Source organism: Taudactylus pleione, unplaced genomic scaffold, assembly GCF_031769625.1.
Source record: "Taudactylus pleione unplaced genomic scaffold, aTauple2 ptg000760l, whole genome shotgun sequence".
Lineage (NCBI taxonomy): Eukaryota > Metazoa > Chordata > Amphibia > Anura > Myobatrachidae > Taudactylus > Taudactylus pleione.
In genome coordinates, this window is record NW_028285162.1 from 2,790,750 (window position 1) to 2,814,204 (window position 23,455).

Consider the following 23,455-nt stretch of genomic DNA (forward strand, 5'->3'; position numbering starts at 1 on the left):
TCCTGGAACTTTGAGCAATATACAGAGAGCTCACACTGGCTCAGAATATTCTGAAAAATAGGCCAGTACAAGTACAGCCCGACAACGCCACTGCTGTGGCCTACCTCAATCTTCAAGGGGGCAATCTAAGTCAATCAGCAATAACAGAGGTGTCCCGCATTCTCACATGGACCGAATGCTATCTTCCAGCCATCTCTGCAGTGTTCATTACGGGCATTCTCAATTGGGAAGCGGATTTCCTCAGCAGGTCATGACGTGCATTCAGGAGAATGGTCTCTACACCCAGAAGTGTTTCAGCTTCTGGTGGACAAATGGGGTCTTCCAGAAGTGAATCTCATGGCCTCAAGACACATCAACAAACTTCCAGTTTACGGAGCAAGAACAATGGACCCCGACGCGGCCTTCATAGACGCCTTGTCGGTGACATGGACTTTCCAGTTGGCATATCTCTTCCCTCCAATATCCCTACTTCCTTGAGTGCTTTGGAAATTCAGACAGGAAGGAGGCACAGTCCTTTAATAGCTCCGGCTTGGCACAGATGTCAGTGGTATTTGGATCTTCTAAGACTCTCCATAGACATTCCTCTTCAACTTCCTCTATGAGTAGACCAGTTGTCTCAGGGTCCCTGTCTACATCCGGACCTAGCCCGTCTTTCTTTAACTGCTTAGCTCTTTAGACTTCCTTCCTAATGACTAAAGAATTTTCTAGCTCTGTGGTCCAGACCAAGCTTAGAGCACGTAAACCGGCCTCAGCAAGAATTTGGCATTCATACTTCCAATGATGTGCTACTCGAAATTATGACCCTCAGGTCTTGAGTTTTTCGAATTCTTGCCTTTCTTCAGGCTGGACTGGATCTAGGCCTCCGTCTAGCATCTCTCAAACTGCAAGTTTCTGCTTTTGTCTCTATCTGGTTTCAACGCAAGATTGCCTTTATGCCAGACGTCCACACCTTCATTCAAGGTGTTCTATGGATACAACCTCCCTTTGTCCCTCCTGTGGCTCCATGGGATTTGTCAGTGGTGCTCAAAGCATTATATGAACCTCCATTTGAACCTCTGTAATCGATGGATATCAAAATGGCTCACTGTTTGTTTCTTCTGGCTATAGCGTCTGATTTAGGGGAGCTTTCATGCCGCTCCTCCTTTTTGATATTTCATCAGGGTAGGACTGTTCTTCGAACTCCCCGAGGCTTCCTTCATAAGGTTTCTCACTTCCACCTGAATACAGAAATTGTGTTTCCGGCCTTTAATTCACCAGACCTCTCGGCAGGTGAGGCCTCTTTGGATGTGGTCCATGCCCTAAAGATCTACGTGGACCATACTACTTCCATCAGAAAATCAGACTCCCTCTTTGTCCTATATGGATTCCACAAGAAGGGATGGCCAGCTAACAAACACTCTGGCCAGATGGATTCGCATGACTATCTCACAGGCTTACGTGCATACGGGCCTTCCTGTGCCAGCTACAGTCTCTGCTCATTCTACTCGCTCTGTGGGTCCCTCGTGGGCAGCCCATTGTAGCGCCTCAGCTGAACAGCTATGCAAGGCGACCACCTGGTGTTCTGTCCACACCTGTCTTAGGTTTTATGCCTTTGATTCAATTGCCTCTCAGGATGCTTCATTCGGGCGTAGGGTTCTCCTATCAGCGCAGAAGCGTTCCCGCCCTTGAACGACTGCTTTGGGTGATCCTCAATGTCTCCCTGTGGAGCCCTATGGACCCTGAAGAAGAAAATGAGAGTTATGGGAAAACTTACCTTTTTGTTAACTCTTTCCATAAGGTCCACGGGGCACTCGCACTGACGCACCTGGCTTCTATGGGTTTTTTTCTATTGGTCACTTGTTTCTTACTCTGTGTGAGAGTGTGATTCTTCAGTGTACCAGTCTTTCTTCTCTCCTGTCCTGCTCCTGCCTTGGGCTTGTTAACAAAACTGAAGTGCCCTCAGGCTGTTGGCGGGGTATAGGCGGAAGGACCAGAGCATCCTGGGATTGAAAAGCTTTGCTTTTGGTCTCCGGTCCTCCAGGTCCCACCTACACCCCAATGTCTCCCTGTGGACCCTATGGACTTCGAAGAAAGACAGTTAACAAACGTAAGTTTTACCATAGCTCTCATTTTTTCCGACCACATCAGGCAGTGCGTTATCTGATCTAGTTGCAATATTTTTGACCGGTCAGATAAACAGTGAGGAATCTTCCGGTCCCTCTGCTTGCCTGCACCCTCCCCCAATGTCTGTCGTACTGCCGATCACTGCTTATCGGTCAGCACAGCAGTACCTATCACCTAGCGTCTGCAGAGATTAGAAAAGAAAGGAAAGATGAGGTAGGCGCATCAAAAATGGCAATAGATAAATCTAGAAGCCGCTCACCAGGGAGGAGTGGCTAACACCTTTGAAACCTTATGGAAAAACAAAAACAACTGGGAGCGCTGAATGACACTAGTAGTGTCTAAATTTAATGTATGCAGATATAGTCAAGAAATCACAAAAATACATATAATAAAATTTACATATTAAATAGACCTTAAATCAAATCTATAGATGACAAAAGGAAATGAAAAATAGATAAAAACAAATTAAATAAAAAAATATGAAAGGAACCACTGTGGCCACAGAAAAACAGACAAAAAAATCGGCATGCATAAAAAAGGGGGATATTTCCCAATGAATAAATGTTAGTATAGATATGTGAGATAAAAAGATAGAACTCACATATCTATACTAACATTTACTCATTGGGACATATCCCCATTTTTTTATGCATGACGATTTTTTTGTCTGTTTTTCTGCAGAGATTAGCAGCCGTTGGGAAAAAGTGTATGTGTGTGAGCGTGTGTGTGTGTGTGTGTGTGTGTGTGTGTATATATATATATATATATATATATATATATATATATATATTAGGGATGTGCAGGCTCGGTTTTACTCGGATTTACTCGGTTCTTATCGCCACTTTACCGCAAATTCGTATTTATTATATTGGCTATCCAAAACACATGCTAGGCGATAGCCAATAAAATGCCGTTTAAAGATCCGAGTAAATCCGAGTAAAACCGAACCCGCTCACCCCTAATATATATATATATATATATATATATATATATATATATATATATATATAATATAGCAGTTCATAGGGAAATCGCACACAGTTTAGTCAATAATTGGGTGCAAGGTCAATAAGTCTCAGTACATGTATTCTCGCTTTATTGCATTTTATTTGCGGTGCATTGACGATTTGTTCTTGATCTGGACTGGCAGTACCCTTGCATTGCAAAATTTTGTGGATTCTTTGAACTCTATACCGGGTTCTATAAGATTTACGTTCTCCTGCAGTTCACTCAGCATCTCCTTTTTGGATGTCTTGGTATCAATTAAAACATACATTTACTACAGCAATTTTCAAGAAGCCAACTGACAAAAACACACTATTATTGGCTAGTAGTTTTCATCCTCAACCCTTAAAAAAGGGATTACCGTACTCCCAATTATTAAGAGTAGTGAGAACTACCTCTAATATGGAACAAGTCCGAGAGGCCCTACAGTCGATGGGTCAAAGGCCCTCATTCAGAGCCGCTCGTAAGCAGCCGTACGCTCGTAGTCATCCGATGTTGTTAAACCACGCATGCGCCGGTGTAACAGTGCGCATGTGCGTATGGCTGATTGCGATGATTTTAACAGTCGTTCGTCGAATAGCGAACAGGAAGTGACATGTCAAATGTGATTGACAGAACTGTCCGTTTTGGGGCGGTGACGGGGGTGGAGATGGGAAAACGCAGGCGTGTCGAGGCGTTTTTTGGGCGTACATAAATTATCTGATAGGAACGGCCAATGTGAACGGAACAAGTGTTACGTCACTGTCTGATCCACTTTCCATTAAAACTGCTCAGCTTGTGGTCTGGTATTCTCTACCGCAATGACGATGGTCTCTTTGTTCTCCCCGAGGCTCATCGATGGTTTTCCGATTTATCATTTGAGGCCTCAAAAACAATCAGTTTTGAATTGCAAAAATGCTTGTAAGGTGTTTAGCAAATAGCCTTTTTTTAGTAGCAAAAAACCGTACGCAGGTGAACTACTCAGCTGCTAATTTCTGGGTTAGACAATCAATTAGCTTACCAATTTTTTAAAATTTTGCGTGTTTTTGCAAAATTTGCTTTCTTCTTTTTTTAGGGCAACAATATTATACGCATGTTTGTTGTTCTTCATTTTTTAGGGGCCAAGAAAACAATCGTCCTTTTGTTTTTTGCTATGTGTTAATTAAAACTCATAAATTGTTTTTAACCCTTGGTTTTTTAATTAAAAAATAATGTTTAGATTTCCATTGTATTGTTTGTAATTTTGTTTGCGGGATTACCTTTTAACCAGTTTTTGAATAAATTACCAATAGAATTGTGCAGATTTTCAACAGTATTTTTATTTATTTTTTTAATTTTTTGGGAAATAATAAAAACTTGATAACGTAAAAACAAATAACAAATGATTTTAAAAACACACAAACAAAATAACTGGCATTTGAAATCCACAAACAAACACAATTATTAAAAAAAATCACAAGAAAGGAGAGGGAGGTTTTGGGCATTAAGGAATATGGGGCAAACACTGAGAAGGATTGTGGGAAAATTAGCCAGTGCTGTCATCGCCGTTTGGCCGGGGTAGGGAGGGAGCCTGAACGGGTCCGGTATGTCCTTCTGCTGGCCTGGCCAGAGGCAGATGTTGTGGCCTCTGGACTAGGCATAGGGCTAGGCACATTTGGAGGGATGGCTGTTGTTGTGCCAGAGGTGGAGGGTCCTGATGTTCAGGCAGGAAGGGAGGCCGGCTCCAACATGTGCTGGCGAACGAGCTGCTCCAGGGCATTTGCTATTCGCATGTTGGCCCCAGTATTTTCCGCCAGGGCCTTAGCAATGGTCACATTGGGCGCAGCACTTTGCTCCAGGGCGTCCGCTACCCGTAGCAGATTGGTGTCCATCCTCAGCAGAATCTCGGTCTGCTGATCCGTTTTAATATTGAGATCAGTGAGGAGGCCCACTGCCTGCGAGGGGGAATGCCCTGGACTGTCTGCCACAGGGTCCCCAGCCAGATCTACTGCTTCCTCCCCTGCAGAGCCAGCAGAAATTCTGCGGCCAAAGCTCCCCTCTGGAGCAGACTCATCCGCCTGTGTCTCTGTGAGAAAAAAGATAAAAGAGTAACATTGTAATCTAGATATTGTCCCAAACACATTTCTGAGTTGTTAACATTATAACATTTACCTGGGGCAACATGAGGAGCCGTAAAGTCTGGCATGTCGGTATCCATGGTCGACACGCCAAACACCTCCTCATCCTGCACACACCCCTGGGCCATCTCCTCCAAATCTGTGAGCTCCAGTGACACAGGGGTGGGACCCCCACCTGTCCCCCCTGCATGCCTAGCCCTATCAGCCAGTTTTTGCTTAAGACGATATTTAAAGTCGCTCCATCTGTGGGGTAAAAAGTTGGCATTATTCCTGCAGTATTTGGACCTGTAAACACTTTTTACTAAAATGTAGTTTTTATGTACCGGCGTTTGACCTCCCGGGTTGAACGTTCAAAATCACCCACCCTATTTACACCACTGGCTATGTCATCCCACATTTTCCATTTCTGGTTTGCACCCATATTCCTTGCTGCCTGTGGCAGGTTGTCATTGCACATTTGCACAAAAGCCTCCATCTCCTTTCTTGTGAATTGTGGCTGCCTTTTTTTTTTTTGTTTAGTTGGCCTACTAGGCCCAGCAGCCTCTTCCATGGCATCCTCGACACCTTTTTTTAAAATGGGATTAAAATTTATAATGTAAAATTTTCCAAAAATTATTGTTAAACATAAGGCTTTTGCCCAAAAAAGAGAAATACTTACCTGGCGCCTCTTGGCCAGTGCTTTGCTGCTCTGTAGTCATTTTGGACTTTCAGGTCTCACTACAGCAGACCGATTTGGGTTTTCAGTGACGTTTTTATACATGCGTCAGCATTATTCGGCCGCATCATTGACTGTGCGCTCCTATTGTCCGTCCTTAATTTGAGCGGGAAAATAAAGACTATTTATGGCTTGGTGTGACTCGAGTCGAGGTGGCATGTTTTGTTTGTTGGAGGTTTTGCGTTGGAGTGGATTGTTGGCTTATTGAGTAGAAGGAGGAATTTGTTTGTGCAAGTTTTTTGTTTTTTTCTAACCTCTTTCTTTTCTGTTGGCTTTTTTTTATTGTTTGGCTATTTTTATTGGATTTCTTGAGTAAGTATTTTAAAAAACCACCGTAAAAAATAATCGAAAATAGTTAACAAATTTTTGTAATATTTTTTTAAATTTTTTTACAGTTATTTTGGCATTGCCCCAGTGACGTTTTTGAACTTTGGGATATTTGTCTGTTTTTGGTAAGTGTTTTTGGTTTCATGAATTTAGAAATTCGATGTGTTGATCTTAACATATGTTTCGCTAAGTAATGTTGTTTATTTTCTGGGAACAATCATGTCTTAACACTAAATGTAGCGTACTATTTTGCGAACTAATGTGTCTTGATTTAACTGTAAAAGTAGCGTACTATTTTGCGCACTAATGTCTTGATTTAACTGTAAAAGTAGCGTACTATTTACGAACTAATGTGTCTTGATTTAACTGTAAAAGTAGCGTACTATTTTGTAAACTAATGTGTCTTGATTTAACTGTAAAAGTAGCGTACTATTTTGCGCACTAATGTCTTGATTTAACTGTAAAAGTAGCGTACTATTTACGAACTAATGTGTCTTGATTTAACTGTAAAAGTGGCGTACTATTTTGCGAACGAATGTGTCTTGATTTAACTGTAAAAGTAGCGTACTATTTTGCGAACTAATGTCTTGATTTAACTGTAAAAGTAGCGTACTATTTTGCGCACTAATGTTTTTAGAATTTTTCAGTGTAAAATCATGTCTTACCACTAAATGTAGCATACTATTTTCTGCACTAATGTGTGCTCCCTTCTCTATTTTTTCACAAAAAGAATTTGTTTCCTATCCTATTTTTTTTAAATTAATCTTAAACATATTTTCTACTTTTGAAATGTAGGTTGTTCTGCACATGACATGGCCCAAGCCTGTAAGCATCTTTGGATTTCTTAGAAAAGATAAGTATATTTTTCTGTACACATTTGTCTAAAACAATAACTACCTGGCTTACCATTTCAGGTTGATGTTGGTCGTATTATATTGGCCATGGTTCCAGAACCCGACCAACCTCAACTTCGTCCCAGGCGTAGGCCTCGTAGGCGTGCAAGGCCCCAGATATATAGAACAGGTGTCACCCTTTTTGGAATGCCAGATGATGAGGTATTAAGGCGATACCGTCTGCACGCCACAAATCATCATAGACACTCTCTCATTAATAGAGAGTGATCCTGAACGGCAAATTGACAGTCCTACAGCAATACCACCACTTACTCAATTAATGTCGGTGTTACATTTTTGTGCCTCAGTATCCTTTCAAACCACTGTGGGAATAGTTGCGGAAATATCCCAATCCTCCTTTTCAAGGATCCTGAGGGCAGTGATGGAGGCCCTTTTTAAACACCCCCATCATTTTATTCAAATGCCATTGGATATGGGTACCCTTAATGTGGCGAAGGCGAATTTTTACCAAATAGCTGGCTTCCCACACATCATAGGGGTTGTGGATGGCACTCACATACCACTTCAGCCTCCAGCAAGGCTGGAGGCTATTTTTAGGAACCGTAAGCACTTTCATTCACTGAATGTAATGGTGGTATGTGATGCCTCCCTCCAGATCCTGTCCCTGAATGCCAAATTCCCCGGCAGTGCACATGATTCCTTCATCATCTGGAAATCAGGGATTTGGCACAAATTAAACCTACAAGCTGGTGATGCCTGGCTTCTGGGTAAGTTGAAACCTTCTGTTGAAACCAATGCAAAACTTGTTACACAATGGTTCTGATGTTTGTTTTGATATTTTCACAGGAGACAGTGGTTACCCTTGCACACCCTGGCTGCTCACTCCTTATTTGGTTCCCACACTAGGGCCACAAAGTGAGTATAATTCCTCACTTACAGCCACCAGGCAGGTGGTGGAGCGCTGTATCGGCCTTTTAAAAGCCGGCTATGGTTTCGAAAATTGTGGTCCTGTGTGGGATATTTCATAACATCGCCATAAGAAGTGGTGTCCCAATGCAGCCAGAGGATGCCTTGCCTGAGGACGGCCCCCCCAAGGTTGGTCGGAGGTCAGTATGTGGGGGGGCCATACGCGATGACATTGTGGCCAGATTTTTTAGGTAATTATTTTCCAAAATTAAGTTAATTGACACAATGTAGACATGTAAGATTTTAATGTACAATTTTAATGTTTGTTTGTTTGTTTTTTTATTTCTTTTATTCCATAAAATTACCATAAAAAACGATGCCTACTACCTGATCCCAAAAAATGACTTCATGTGGACACATTGGATATAACTTCGGGAACAATGATTTCTTCGCCTCATTTGTGGAATCATGTTGGCATGCTACTTCTTCAAACAGTTCCTGATTGTTGTTTTACTTTTGTTGTTTTGGGTGTGTTTTGGGTTTTTGTGTGTGTTTTCATTGTGTGAATTGATTGTGACAAATCACTTGGTGTTTATTATTTGTGTGCATTAAACTTTTTTTTTACCGTTAAACAAACATTTCCTGGGTAAATTACAAGCAAGTGCAACCTGGTCCAAAAAAGGCAAACTTGCTTAATGGCTAATCCTGTAATGTGTTAAATTGTAATCTTTTTGAACCTGCTTTGTGGCTAAAAACAAACACCAAAGGTATTATGGTGAATCAGTCTGTTTGCCAATGTAGGCCTAAGCTGGTTTGGTTTAATTTTTACGTTACCCCAAAAAAAGAACAAACTATTGTTGCCGTTAATTCTACAAACCTATTGGTATTGTTAAGTGTTTAATGTGCCAGCTTACATACTTACTTGGGCTTTCTGCAATCCAATTTTCATTACTTCAAACATCATGGTAAAATAGTAGACTTATGTAAGGTTCCACAATCTAAGATTTACAGACAAGGAATGAGACTTAAATAAATCAAAATATCTTTTATTTTTGTAAACATTTTTTTGGTGAAAAAAAAAAAATTAGTGGCGCAGGAGCGCCAACAGATGATGCAAGACCACTAGCATGCCAACTACATGGCCCCTCAAGCTCTGCAAGCCTGCATACATTTCTTCATTCCACCTCTGGTCCTCTGTGGGTTAAAAAAATGTGGGGATTACTAAAATTACACCTTAATTTATATGTTAGCAAACAACTTAAAAATCAGACTATACAAAAAAACAAGACAAAAAAAATCAACAAAACAAAAGTAATGCCAAACGCAAAGATTGTTTTAAAAAAGAAAAATCAAATTTTACAGCCAAATTCAACAAAAAATAGGGACAACTACGCAAAAATACTACATTTGTTGTTACCGTAAACAAGAAAGACACAAGTATGAGTGTTTGGACATGTGTCATATGTGTAAGGGGAAAACATCCTAGACATTGTTTCACAAAGATATATATCCAAAACATTAGAACTACTTTACAATTTTGGACTGCACAGGCAAAAGGACAACATCACCCAAAAACCAAAAAATGCAAAAGCAACCATAGTTTAAAAGGGAAACATACCGGGCCTAATGCTGCCTGGGCCAGGTGCCCCGAAATCGTCCACCTCAGAGGTGGGCCAGTGCTGCACGGATGGAGGAGGGGTGATTTCTGATGATGTTGAGGGTGAGGAAAGAGAGGGGGGAGTGGAGGGGAGGGTGAGGAAAAGAGAGGGGGGGTGGAGGGGAGGGTGAAGTTGGAGGGATGGGAATGTGAGGAGAGGGAGGGGCCTCACGGTCTGCCAGGTCTGGGGTGGAGGGGGAATTTGGGGAAGAGTGGGGAGAGGATGTTTGGGTGGGAGTGGGGGAGAGGGGACGAGCCCGACGTTGGAGACGTCGTAGTCTGTGCTCAGCCCCTAAATGATGTTGAAAAATGTATATTATTACATATTTAATATTTTGATTCCAAAATTTACACAAAAAAAACAACAACAAAAAACAGGGCTATACGGGAAACATGCACACGCAGGTATGTCCAAAATAAAAAAACAGGGCTATACGGGAAACATGCACACGCAGCTATGTCCAAAATAAAGAAACAGAGCTATACGGGAAACATGCACACGCAGGTATGTCCAAAATAAAGAAACAGGGCTACACGGGAAACATGCACACGCAGGTATATCCAAAATAAAGAAACAGGGCTATACGGGAAATGTGCACACACAGGTATGTCCAAAATAAAGAAACAGGGCTATACGGGAAACATGCACACGCAGGTATGCTTACATTTTAAATTTTATGAAAAAAAACATTTACTTTCCAGGATTTGCTGACGCAAATTGGCCAACAGGCGTGGTGATCTGCGCCGGAGATCGGACCACCTCCTTTCAATTGTCCGATATTTCGGCGGAAGCCGATCCTATGCAGGCGGCGCCGCACCTCCGCGTAGGCAAGCCGCTTGCGGAGGTTAGTAATGGGGCCCGTGGAGTTGGTTAATCTCCTGTCCATCACATCAGTGAGGACCAGGAGTTCTCAGCGACAAAAAGCTGCGGCTGTCATGATGGCAATGATTTTTTTTACACCAAACAGTTTTAATAAAGGTCCTAGAAAAAATTTGATTGGCTAATGTACTTTGTAAATTAACAGAAAGCATTCTATTGGTTATTGTATGAGTCATGTGACCTACACCCTCACAAATATAATGTGAGTTATGATAGGCTTGATGCAGTGACATGCGTAAGCTAATTTAAATATTAATAAAAAAGATGAAAAAGCTGCATATAAAAAACCGCAAAACAATAGTAGCATTCAAACAAACTTTTAATTTTGAACAACCATCCCCTTGGTCCAACCGTACGTATTCTGCGGAATCAATGACACACACTAACAGTAATAAAGTTTATTGACATTGAAAAAAAAAAAGGTTTGCAAACATGTGAATACTAGGGGTGTGCACCGGCCACTTTTTGTGTTTTGGTTTTGGATCTGGATCTTTCTTCGTGTTTTGGATCTGGATTGGTTTTGCCAAAACCACCCTTCCGTCTTTTGGGTTCTGGGTTTTGTGTTTTGGATCTGTATTTTTTTTAAAAAAAGCATAAAAACAGCTAAAATCACAGAATTTGTGGGTTTTTCTGCTCCTATGCTATTATTAACCTCAATAACCTTAATTTCCACTCATTTCCAGTCTATTCTGAACACCTCACACCTCACAATAGTGTTTTTATGTCCAAAAGGTTGCATCGAGGTAGCTGGATGACTATGCTAAGAGATACGAGTGGGCGGCACAAACACGTGGTCCATCTAGGAGTGGCACTGCAGTGGCAGACAGGATGGCAGTTTGAAAAACTAGGCCCCAAACTATACATAATGCAAAGAAAAAAAAGAGGTGCAAGATGGAATTGTCCTTGGGCCCTCCCACCCACCCTTATGTTGTATAAACAGGACATGCACACTTTAACAAACCAAACATTTCAGCGCCAGGGTCTGCCACACGACTGTGGCTGAAATGATTGGTTCGTTTGGGCCCCCACAAAACAAGCTGGCAATTAATCTGTCCCTGCACAAACTGGCTCTACGGAGGCAAGATGTCGTCTTATCCTCCTCATCCACCGATTCCTCACCCTCTTCAGTGTTGTGTACATCCTCATCCTCACAGAGTATTAATTCGTCCCCGCTGGAATCCACAACCACAGGTCCCTCTGTACGTTCTGGAGGCTGGTCTCCCTGGAAGAGTTGATAATTCATTTTATGAACATCATCTCCACATTTTGTGGAAGCAACCTCCTACGCCTTTCGCTGACAAGGTTCCCGGCTGCACTAAACACACTTTCGGAGTACACACTGGAGGGGGGGCAACTCAGGTAAAATAGAGCCAGTTTGTACAGGGACCACCAAATTGCTTCTTTTTCCTGCCAGTACAGGTACGGACTGTCTGACATGCCTACTTGGATGCTGTCACCGATGTAATCCTTTAACAGACAGACGCACGCTTGTCGCTGCTGCTTTGAGGATGCAAGTGCGGCTACAGCCCACACAATTCACAAAGACAGAAAAAAGAAGAAGAATATTTTTATTGTTTGTGTAGCACACTTTGAGGGTGTCACCACCCTTTAACAGACAGACGCACGCTTGTCGCTGCTGCTTTAAGGATGCAGGTGGAATCTAGATGGGATTTGGAACCGGGGACACACTACCTCCATCAATTGTCTAAATCCCACTGCACTAATGGCGGATACCGGACGCACGTCTAACACCAACATAGCAGTCAAGGCCTCAGTTATACGTTTTGCTTCAGGATGACTGCTGTCGTACTTCATCCTCATCGCTAGGGACTGTTGGAGGGTCAATTGTTTAGTAAAAGTAGTGATGTTCCTACTTCCTCTCTGGGATGATGAACAACTCCCAGCAGCAGCAACAGCACTAGGAGGAAGTGGTTCTTGATCTTTCCCTATTTTATTTTTATCGGAGAAAGTTTGGTCCTCCATTTATGTTATATTGATATATACGTGCGGCTAAAGCGCACACAAACACAGAAAATATTTTTTTATTTTTGCTGGAGAGTAGTGCACTTTGTGGGTTACACCTCCCTTTAAGAAATGAGCCAGCCGGCTCTTTACTTATGGGACACAGGCGCACGCTTGGCGCTGCTCCTTTGTTGATGCACGTGCAGCCACAGTGCACACAATTCACAAACACAGAAAATATATATTTTTTTGGTTTGGACTGGAGTGTACTTTGGGGGTTACAGCACCCTTTAACGGTCAAGCCAGCCGGCCCTTTACTTATGACACAGGCGCACGCTTGGCACTACTTTGTTGATGCACATGCGGCTACTGTGCACACAATTCACAAACACAGAAAATATATATTTTTTTGGTTTGGACTGGAGTGTACTTTGGGGGTTACAGCACCCTTTAACGGTCAAGCCAGCCGGCCCTTTACTTATGACACAGGCGCACGCTTGGCACTACTTTGTTGATGCACGTGCGGCTACTGCGCACACAATTCACAAACACAGAAAATTATTATTTTTTTGGTTTGGCCTGGAGTGTACTTTGGGGGTTACAGCACCCTTTAACGGTCAAGCCAGCCGGCCCTTTACTTATGACACAGGCGCACGCTTGGCACTACTTTGTTGATGCACGTGCGGCTACTGCGCACACAATTCACAAACACAGAAAAAATATATTTTTTTGGTTTGGACTGGAGTGTACTTTGGGGGTTACAGCACCCTTTAACGGTCAAGCCAGCCGGCCCTTTACTTATGACACAGGCGCACGCTTGGCACTACTTTGTTGATGCACGTGCGGCTACTGCGCACACAATTCACAAACACAGAAAAAATATTATTTTTTTAGCACTTGGGGGGAGCACCCCTGATGGACAGAGCACCCCCTGGACAACACTACAGCACCCCTTTAGGACTGGGACACTGCACAGGACTTTGGAGTGGACACAGCCCCTATGGAGAACTGACTGCACAACACAGTCCAGCCAGCCCCTATGGACTTTGAAGTAGTGGACACAGCCCCTATTAACAACAGCAGCACAGCACAACACAGCCAGCCCCTATGGACTTTGAAGTAGTGGACAACAGCAGCACAGCGCAGCACAACACTACTCTGCACTACACTACACTACACTACACAGCCCAGCCAGCCCTAACTCCCACCCTCCCTCTTCACTGTCCACAACCGAGTGAGAAAATGGCGCCGACGCAGGTACCTTATATAGGATCCAAAACCCGCGAGACTCGGAAGGCGGGATGATGACGTTTTGCCTCGATTTCAGATCCGAGTCAGGTGGGAAAAGTAGAGCCTGACTCGGATCGGCCTCGGATCGGGGGGGTTCGGATTTCAGAAATCCGAACCCGCTCACCCCTAGTGAATACCAATTAAGGTAATTAATATAGTGATTGCCATTAATCGATTCAAGTATGTTTGCTGAATTAAATAGCAGGCAATCGAAAACTGACAGGGCCACTTACGGAATTGACGAGCGAACGGACACTTGCGTCCGGGTCTGAATCAGGCCCAAAGTTTCATCGATAGAGGATATGACACTAAAGAAGTGCAGGAAGCCATTCAAAGATGCCTCACATTGAAAAGAGAGGACTTACTAAACCCTGATATTGAAAGGGATAAATCTGAAAGGATGATAATTTCCAGTACATATTCTATTACATCAACATTGATGAGAAAAGTGATCTTAAAACACTGGCACATTTTACTCCATAGTGGGTCCATTTTGCCAGCAAAATCCATTATTCTGCTACAAACGTAGCCCTAACTTAATGGATTACTTTTTCAGATGTAAGTCCAAGGGACAGCATTCATACTAATTGGCTTACACTTAGGACTGGAGCCTTCAAATGCGGTGGATGCATCAACTGCCGATATTTACTAACGGGTGAATACTTTTGTCATCCCACTACTGGCGTACGTTACCAGCTTCGACACCGTATGACATGTGAGACAAAATATGTGGTATATCTGATACTATGTCCATGTAAAAAACTATATGTGGGCAAGACCATACGAATGGTTAAAGAGCGCATTGCACTTCATCGATCCTCAATTAAAAAAGCTGCTACTTTGATTGACACCAGTACACCGCCTGTAGCGAGACACTTTATTGGTCATGGCCATAGTATGAAGGACTTTGTTTTTATGCCAATAGATCACATTCCACCACTGAGGAGAGGTGGTGATAGGCACAAACTGCTTTTGCAATGGGAATGTGAGTGGATATGTCGATTGGATTCGATGTCTCCTTTGGGACTTAATGAGGAATTCACTTTGTCATCTTTTTTATGATGCATTTTGAGTAACTGCAGGGGTTAACGATAAATACAACATTGAATCGCGGGTTATGTATTCATTGTATTTTTGCATGACTCTTTCTTTAAATGATCTGTCCTCGAAAGGATATGTGCACCTTATAGGGATTAATATTGTTTAGCAATGTATTATCTGGATCTAATTAACATGAATATTTAGCATTATTACGTATTATTAGCAATGGTCTAGTGGAATTGCCTTAATTAGTAATTATAATTTTTTGTTTATATTTTAGGAATATAATTATATGGATAATCCTATACACGGGATATTAATACTTGAATATTAAGCATTTGGTATTGTGTACTTGTTGTGGATTTTGTTCACTTTTTTATAAGGCTGCTATTGGTGCTAAGTATATTTTTTATATGTATTATTATGCTTATGACCCCGGGTGTTGCTGTACCTGATGCTCTATGTCACGGTGGGGCGGTCAGTTGTTGATTGCCTTCTGTAGTCATGGTGATCGGGGCTAACTACACCACGGAAGGTTTTCTATTTAGTTTTAGTTTGTCAATGGTTATGACATCACTTCCGGTCAGACGGAACTATTCAGCTATGTCCGGTGTTGCCGGGGAAACTGTTTGGGTTCCGTCTTTTCCGTGATGTCAGATCCGGCCAGACGGGACTTCGTTGCTGACCACAGTGAGGTGGGGAAGCAGCGTGTGTTCCGCTGTCCGTGGAGAGACATCCGGTCCTGCCGGGTTTTGTCAGATTTCAGGTGTGCGCACAGGTGATTGTTTTCACCATTAGGTAGTGTGGTATTTATATGGCCTCTGCTGACATATTCAGTGTGGCTGACCCTTGATGAAGGTGGTAACACCGAAACAGCTGTTGGGGCTGGGAGCTATCACTATGCTTGAGACTACATTACATTGATAAGTATCGATATACCACTGAATATTCTGACATGCAGTTTGATGGCTTTTTTCTATTATAGAATAAATGGATTAATTTTTGCTACAAGGCTGGTGTGCTGGTCTATCTTGCCTGTTCCTATGGATGCAGCTAAGTGTTTTTTGTATGTATGTATATATATATATATATATATATATATATATATATATATATATATATATTTTTTTTTTTTTTTATTATTTAAATCTTTTTAGATCAGTTGAAGTACATTTCCTTCACCTAATTCACTTAAAAAAGCAAACCAAAATTCCTGAGCGGTTTTTAGAAAAAAAAATATTTGTCAGTTAAGTGGTTAATGAGTACTGTGTATATATATATATATATATCTATCTATATATACATACATAATAGTGTGTTGGTTCTTATCTACATTGGGCAGATCATCCAAAAACACTACTGCAAAACCAAAGCATTTGTTAGTTGACTAAATAACACCTTATGTGTATCACTCCATAGTTGAAATTCTCTACCAATTATTGTCCGCATAATTCGGTTATTGATACCAATATTAATGCTTGTAATATCCTTTTTGCATTCTGACAGGAGTTTCTGTGGGATTATTTAAATCACCAGGAGGGTCCACGATTGAGAGACCACCTTAGTCATGGAGAAATACAGCTGAGTGAATTTCCCAAACAATTTGCTAATGATCTATTGGGGTTTTCAGCTGTATTCCTATACAAGCAGCTTGGAGAAGAACACTTTGACAAGGTCAGTAAAATCATTTTTTAGAGGACCGAAGCCACAGAGAAGTTTTGGGCCTGATGCAGAGTTGTTCCAAAAATGCAAACACCCTTATATATACCTGTTTTGCTACCAATTGTCGTCGTCATCATCGCGCACTTGCACCTACAGATGTGTCTTGAATACGCCATGCGGCGCGAGTGAGCTGCCAGGTACCATGCAACTCTTCTAGCTCGGGCGTATTTTCACCTGAAAATGTGTCTTGGTTACAATGTGATGCACTAAGACGCACCCGGAGACCTCGCTGATTAATTTGATATACAAGTTTTGATTATCTGTGTGTGACTGATTCTGTAAATGAAGCACAACAGAACCTGGTGTGGAAAAGAATCACAACCGCTGCATTGTAGCGCTGTGTATACAGATTCAGAGACTAATACCCCTTTTACACCTGAGCTAAAACCCGGGTTATTACAGGGTTAACCTGGGTTGATCCTAGGTGTACTGTAAAAGAGCCCAGGGTTATATTCCCGGGTCGAGTGACACAGCGATCCAACCCAGGTAACTTGCAGGGTTTAACACTGGAACGACCCCTGAAACCCTGCAGTGTAAACTAGTAACCCGGGTTGTCCGACACGGGTCCCGTTTACAGCATGGGGACTTCTTGGTTTATCAGTGCTTGGAGTTGATGTCAGTGTGACCGGCTCCGATCTGGGAATCCGGCGCCATAGTGGAAAAGGGGTATGTCCAGGGCCTGACCCGTTTTGGAACTGTGGAGCTCATTCAGACCCGCTCGCCTGATGCGTATGCAAATTCGGCCAAGTGACTGCAAGGCAGGCGATCGCACAGCAAGGCATAAGCACGCCCACTATGTCTTGGTGTGCGATTGCCCTGTGTATGCAGACCAGCCTTGCTTAAGACGCCCACTTGCACACGTCATCTCCAGGAAGTGTATGCAACCATCAGTACATCGGGTTCCATCGGAAGCGAACTCAGCATTTGAGGTTGACTATACCCTACCGCGAGCACTTCAGTGTAAAATTCAAGCAGGTGACGTGTACTATGACGCTGCTTGTTAATTATGCACGCCTCTGAAACGGCGTTGAGATGCTCAGGCATGCCTGCGTTCGCACCTCCACCCCCCCCCCATTTCTAGTGTAACCACACACAAACGGCCTCTTCTGTCATTCATTTTACAGGGCAGCCTATGCGCAGCGAGCGTACGCTTCCCGATCTCTCGCACTGGTTCGCGCACACGCACTGCGATGCATGCGCACAATGCGAACCATCGGCAGCTACGAGCGAACGCATCCTAGCGAGAGGGTCTGAATCTGCTCCTGTGTTCCAAGTCTCGGGTCAGACCATGGACTTAGGTGGAAAAGCAGTATCAGTCGCACACCGATATACAAGTGTCACATATCAACTTAATCAGCACAGTCTCCTTGTGAATCCTACATTTCGGCTAAGATGCACCCAGCGCTAGCAGTTTCGCATGGGACCTGGCGCCCTAAAAGGGGCTGTTTGGCGCGACAGCAGCAAGAATGTATGAGGACACATCATAAATTTGCAGGGTAACACTACAGATGAGTATAGGAGTTTTTCCACTTACATCCAACTCTACATAGCCCACATTTGTGTTCACCCTCACTGAACTTTGCCTACCTGAGATCGCCATATTAACATTTGTTACACTTTATCGATTATGCTTGTGCACTGTAAAAACATACAAGATCCACTCTGAATACAGGCGTACGTTCAATTCTGCATCAGCTCCTTTGTGTGCAAATTCAGACACTGCCTGACTTGGATAAGGGGTGGAGGGTGGTAATCACATTCTTTTTTTTTTAGAAGTTAAAGGTAGTATTAATAAATTACATGACACAATCAGCTGTTAATGCCCTCTTGTATATCTGTGAAATTCAAGCACAGCTTTGATATAAATGTATCTGGAAAGTCAGAAAGTCCAGCAATATACAATAGCGTAGTTCCTGTGTCCATAGAGATTCTACCAAATACATTACAGGTATAAGGTATTTTTTTGGTATCTAAATGTTATGTCTTCAGTGACAAATGTACTAGTCTTTCTGTTGATATGAATGTTATTTTTGTTGTACACTGGTATTATAACTGTACTTATAATGTTACAGGAAATGACCGTATTGTATCCACTAATTGATGTAGCTGAATCTTATCGGTCAAGATTTCACCCAATTGCACTTCTTCATAAACAGGTGTGTGAATATATGTCTGCTGTAGGTGTTTGACTATTTAATGTATCTTTTGGCCCTTGGGGGGTAGAGGGGGTTTATGCGGGCCAGTAACACACATTTTTGCTGGCGAGGGTAGGGTTATCTAAAGATTTATTAATTTTTTTTAACATATGTGTACGGTTTTCACAACAAGAATTCATCAGTTAAGTGGTTAAGAATAGACTTAATTATGAAAACACTTGTCTGCACTTTGGCTGTTTTTTTTTTTTTTTTTCAAGCCAAATATGTACTGTTTACTTTTAGGGCTAAATTCAGTATCTTTGCAAAAACATGGTCCTGTTCTCTTAAAAAAAAAAACAAAAAAAAAAACTGGAGTTTTCACAAATTTGTTATTTTTTTTTACTTTAATGAGAGACTGTGGCAAGGGAACTTCCTTGACCTGCTGGCCACAGAAGAAATTAAATCGAGAACATCATCAGAGCTACAGAGATCGGATCTCGGCCTACAGTTTTAATAGGATAGACCTTTCCTATGCAAAAATTTAGAAACCGGAATTGTGGCACCCCTAAAAATGAGAGAGCCTGGACTTGATCCTTTGAGTATACCGGAATAATGTTTGATCTTTTGCTGCCCAGTGGCAGCCTCATATGCTTACTGAGGTTACCTGGTACCTCTACGACTTCAGAATCCTTTATGGTGCGTACACACTAAGAGATATATATCGGACGATATATCATTCCAACACGGATCGGAATGATATATCGACCACATCGCTCAGTGTGTACGGGTGATTGCACGCTCCCGTGCATTGTTGGTTGCATCTTCTGTGCATGCACGTCAGATCAGAAGATACCATGCTTCTGGATGTGGTGGGATACAGCAGGGGAACGATATATTGGGCGGTCGTACACCAGATCGTGCAGTGTGTACGGGCCACCCATTATATTTTGTCATCGCTGGGTACACGCATCGTCGGGACAACTATGCTTTGTCAGTTTGCAAATCCACAGGATAAAGAGTACAATTAATAAATGTCTGGAAATTCACTACACAGCGGGCCTACTGGGCAATCCTACCCTAAATGGGGCTTTATTCCAGAGTCCCCTCTTAGCAGTGATCCAGCAGTCCGTGTTCTCCTCCTCTACAACCAGGATAGGGATATGTATTTGCGGACGGTAATGCTTTTCCGCCTAACAAACTAAACAAACATCCAATACTGTGGCTGGGAAAACCGCATAGCACAGGATCCAAGAGGAGACTCAAAAACCCTGCACTCCAAGATATATTCCTAAGTACACCTCCAACAACAATCCTATTGGCTATTACCCTGGCATGCCACAAATTCCTTAATAAAGTTGACCCTGTTTTCCCCCACCAAATACTACTGCCAATATAACAAACTTCCACTTCACCTCTAATAAGCAAATGCCAAATTAATTTTTTTTTAATTTATCCACCTGAAGCACAAATAAGGTCTTATTAGCGCCAATCTCGAATAGGAGAGTTAATAAAGTGTCTTGATTTTATCAATTATGGCAACATAAAAATTAATTAGCAGTTATGGCAATGGAGAGTGGCAATAATGATGACAAAAAAAGAGGGACAGGTCTGCAGCTTCCCTGATAAAAAGGTGTCTGTGTCACCCTCAATATGTTAATAGGAAAAGAAAAAAAAGGAGTCAGGAGCATATACAAATTGGCATTTATTTCATAGTAAAAATAATGCTAATCATAACAAAAATACCCTCACACAGATAATAAAAACAAACGCATAAATCCCAAATGCACTTGATAATGATTGCAACAATGTTACTTATATGTAGCTGTTAAAATAATATATTAAAATACAATAAGTAGCACACAGTCTCTGAGATTAAGGGGGTCATTGAGACCCACTCGCGAGCGGCAGTACGCTCGCAAGTGGGTCGATGGTCCCCACTGCGCATGCGCACGACAGAGGGAGCTCCGTCGTGCGCATGCGCGAGACCCGGCGAGCGAAGGACTTTCCATCGCTCCGGGTCTCGCACCAAAGGGGGCGTGCTGTCGATGTTGATTGACAGCATGCCCCCTTTGGTGGGAGTGCCGGGGGCGTGCCTGCCAGACGGAGACGTTCCCATGGGAACGCCTACCGTCTCAAGCCGGCCCCACTGACATCACTAGTAATGTCAGTGGGAGTGATTTTGGCTCTGATAGAGCCAAAATCACTCCAGGGCTTGTGGTTGAGAAACCCGACCACAGGGTTTCACTCGCAAGTCCGATGGTCGCGATGGTCAAGACCATCACGACCATCTTGTTGGACGCTCGTATATGCTGTGGGTGGTGACCCACAGCTATACGAGCGTCCAGGAGGACGCTCCATTTTAATGGAGGAGGGCCCTGATTCAGAGCGAGCGCTCTGGTCAGAGCGTCCGGCTCTGAATCAGGGCCTAAGTATCCTTTGGTCATTAATCAGTCTCCAGGATGTGTAGCAGCAGAAACAGTCACTTAGTATATAAAGTGAATGATTCTCCAAAATAATTAAATTGATCGGCATATAAATAATTAAGAAGAAATTAATTCAGTAGATCATTTGAATTACATGTATGCTGATAGACCATTCTACGGTCTTATTAAAGTGTCTGTACAGCATATCTCTTAATCTTTTGGTCAAATAATGGTCAGACCACCCGCAATACACTCTCAAGTTTCCCCGCTTTTTTTCTGTATGCAAGTGGTACTGTACTTGTGAGAGGAAATTCACACTCCGGCTCCACGCTTGTTAGTCGGTAGTTGCTGTATACAAGCGGTAATTGTGAGAGGAAATTGCTCTACAGCTTAATGCAGACCCTTCAACATGACCCGTTCCATTAGGTTCAAAATGCTCTGCTCCTGGACTTCCTTCTTATTTTCGGATTGCAGCCAACTCTGCTGAAACACTTGGTTCATCAATTAAGTAGTTCAACACAAATGGCTGCAAACATAAATTAGGTGGGAAGTCCAGGAACAGAGCATTTTGTACCTGATGGAATGGGTCATGTTGGAAGGTAGGTCCATGCTTGTTAGAAGATAATTTCTGTATGCAAGCGATATTTGGGAAAGGGAGTCCATAATGAACAGCACATCCAAGGTGCGGGGGAATCAGTATGTATTACCGCCGGCCGCATGGGGTGGAGATCCCGACAGCGGGTTTAGGTAAGTAATGCAAACCCTACCCTACCCCCCCTAACCCTAACCTTGCCCCCCCTAGTGCCTAACCCTAACCCCCCGCCGCTAAATGCCTAAATCTAACCCCCCCCATCCCCGCAGCTTAAACCTAAGTCTCCTGGGGGGGTGCCTAACCCTAACCCCCTTTCCCTAGCCTACCGTCTGCTTCCTGACTGCATCCCAGGTGCGGCCAGTGACTGGCTCAAACTGCACATAATCGGCAATCGTTTTCAGTTGGCAGAATTTGGCAGCACAAGTGTGAATGGAGGTTAGCATCCTAGGTGCCCACAACTCTAACGTGTTTCTCCTTACAGCGTAAGGGTTCATCAGACACCTGAAGCCATCACTAATAAAAATTAAAGCGGACCTTTACATTTATTTTGAAGTTTATATTTTGTTTTATATATTTTTCTTTTTGGCTTAGGTGCTACAGTGCAGTGAAAGCCTTCAGGAATGGCAACTTCTTCCATTTCCTTCTCCAGATCATGAAACAATAGGGTAAGTGGTTTAAAGTGGCTAAAACATGTTTTATTAGCAATACAATACCCACCCTCCAACATGGAATTGGTATGAAATCTCGGCAGTCGGGATGCCTGCTGTCAATATACCAACAGCGGCATCCCGATGCTCAGGATCCCAACAAGGGTCCGGTAAGTATGGCCAACCTCCCCCCTGTTCCCTCTAACCCTCTGTTCCTGCATGCTACAATTAATCGTTGTTCCACCCCCCCCACACACACACACATCCTAACCCTCCCTGCTAGTGCCTAAACCTAAGCCTCCCCCCTTGGTGCTTAGCCCTAACCCCCCTCCCCAGTGGTGCCTAATCCACCCCCAGAGTGCCTAACTCTAACCTCCCCTACCCTAACCCCCCCACCCGTGATGCCTAAACCTAATCCTCCTCTTAAACCCCCCCTCCCCGTGGCTGTTCAAACCAGCCCTGCTATACTTACGATCGGCATCCCGGCAGTCGGAATTCCGGCGTCGGCATCTCCACTACTACTGTCAGGATTCCAGCTCCGGTGTTCTGGCCATGTAGTGGCATTCCTGGATAGTGGCTTGACACTTAAACATCAGGTATCCGCAACAATCAAATCCTCATTCTTTCATCTGAGGAACATTGCCAGAATCAAGCACTTAAATTCCTCAGAAGATCTTCCTAAAGTCATACAGGCATTTATATCATCACGCCTAGACTACTGCAATGCCCTCTACCTTGGACTCCCAGCAAAAGAATTGCACCGCTTGCAGATGGTACAAAATGCAGCTGCCAGGCTATTAGCCAACCAGCCCCGTCCCAGCCACATAACACCCACTCTCTACTCCCTTCACTGGCTGCCTTTCAGATAGCGAATTGTTTTCAAGATTGGATTACTAACTTACATAGTCCTACATGACCATGGCTTACCTGTTCACCCAAGCATTTCACTAATGTCCCTTGTTTAAGCTTATTTTGTGTTTTGTACTGTAAAGGCAAATGTAAAGCACTTTGAGTCCTGTAGGAGAAAAGCGCTATATAAATAAAATTATTATTATTATTCCGGGGCCGGGATTTCGTCAGCTAGGATGCCGGCTGTAGGT

General features: G+C 43.0%; 1 protein-coding gene and 1 long non-coding RNA gene across 4 annotated transcripts in view; both read left to right on the plus strand.

Moving 5' to 3' along the window:
* The window catches only part of ERMARD (ER membrane associated RNA degradation), a 155,853-nt gene that overhangs the window by 92,007 nt on the left and 40,391 nt on the right, over nucleotides 1-23,455 (plus strand). For all 3 annotated transcript variants that reach the window (XM_088457402.1, XM_088457403.1, XM_088457404.1), the window contains 3 exons: nucleotides 16,343-16,510; nucleotides 18,631-18,714; nucleotides 22,300-22,373. In XM_088457402.1, coding sequence (XP_088313528.1) covers nucleotides 16,343-16,510; nucleotides 18,631-18,714; nucleotides 22,300-22,373 — 326 coding nt within the window. The remainder of the gene's footprint in view (nucleotides 1-16,342; nucleotides 16,511-18,630; nucleotides 18,715-22,299; nucleotides 22,374-23,455) is intronic.
* On the plus strand, nucleotides 7,044-8,602 carry LOC148476951 (uncharacterized). The gene is made up of 3 exons (XR_015872589.1): nucleotides 7,044-7,867; nucleotides 7,947-8,257; nucleotides 8,502-8,602. It is a non-coding gene; the product is annotated as an uncharacterized LOC148476951 (long non-coding RNA).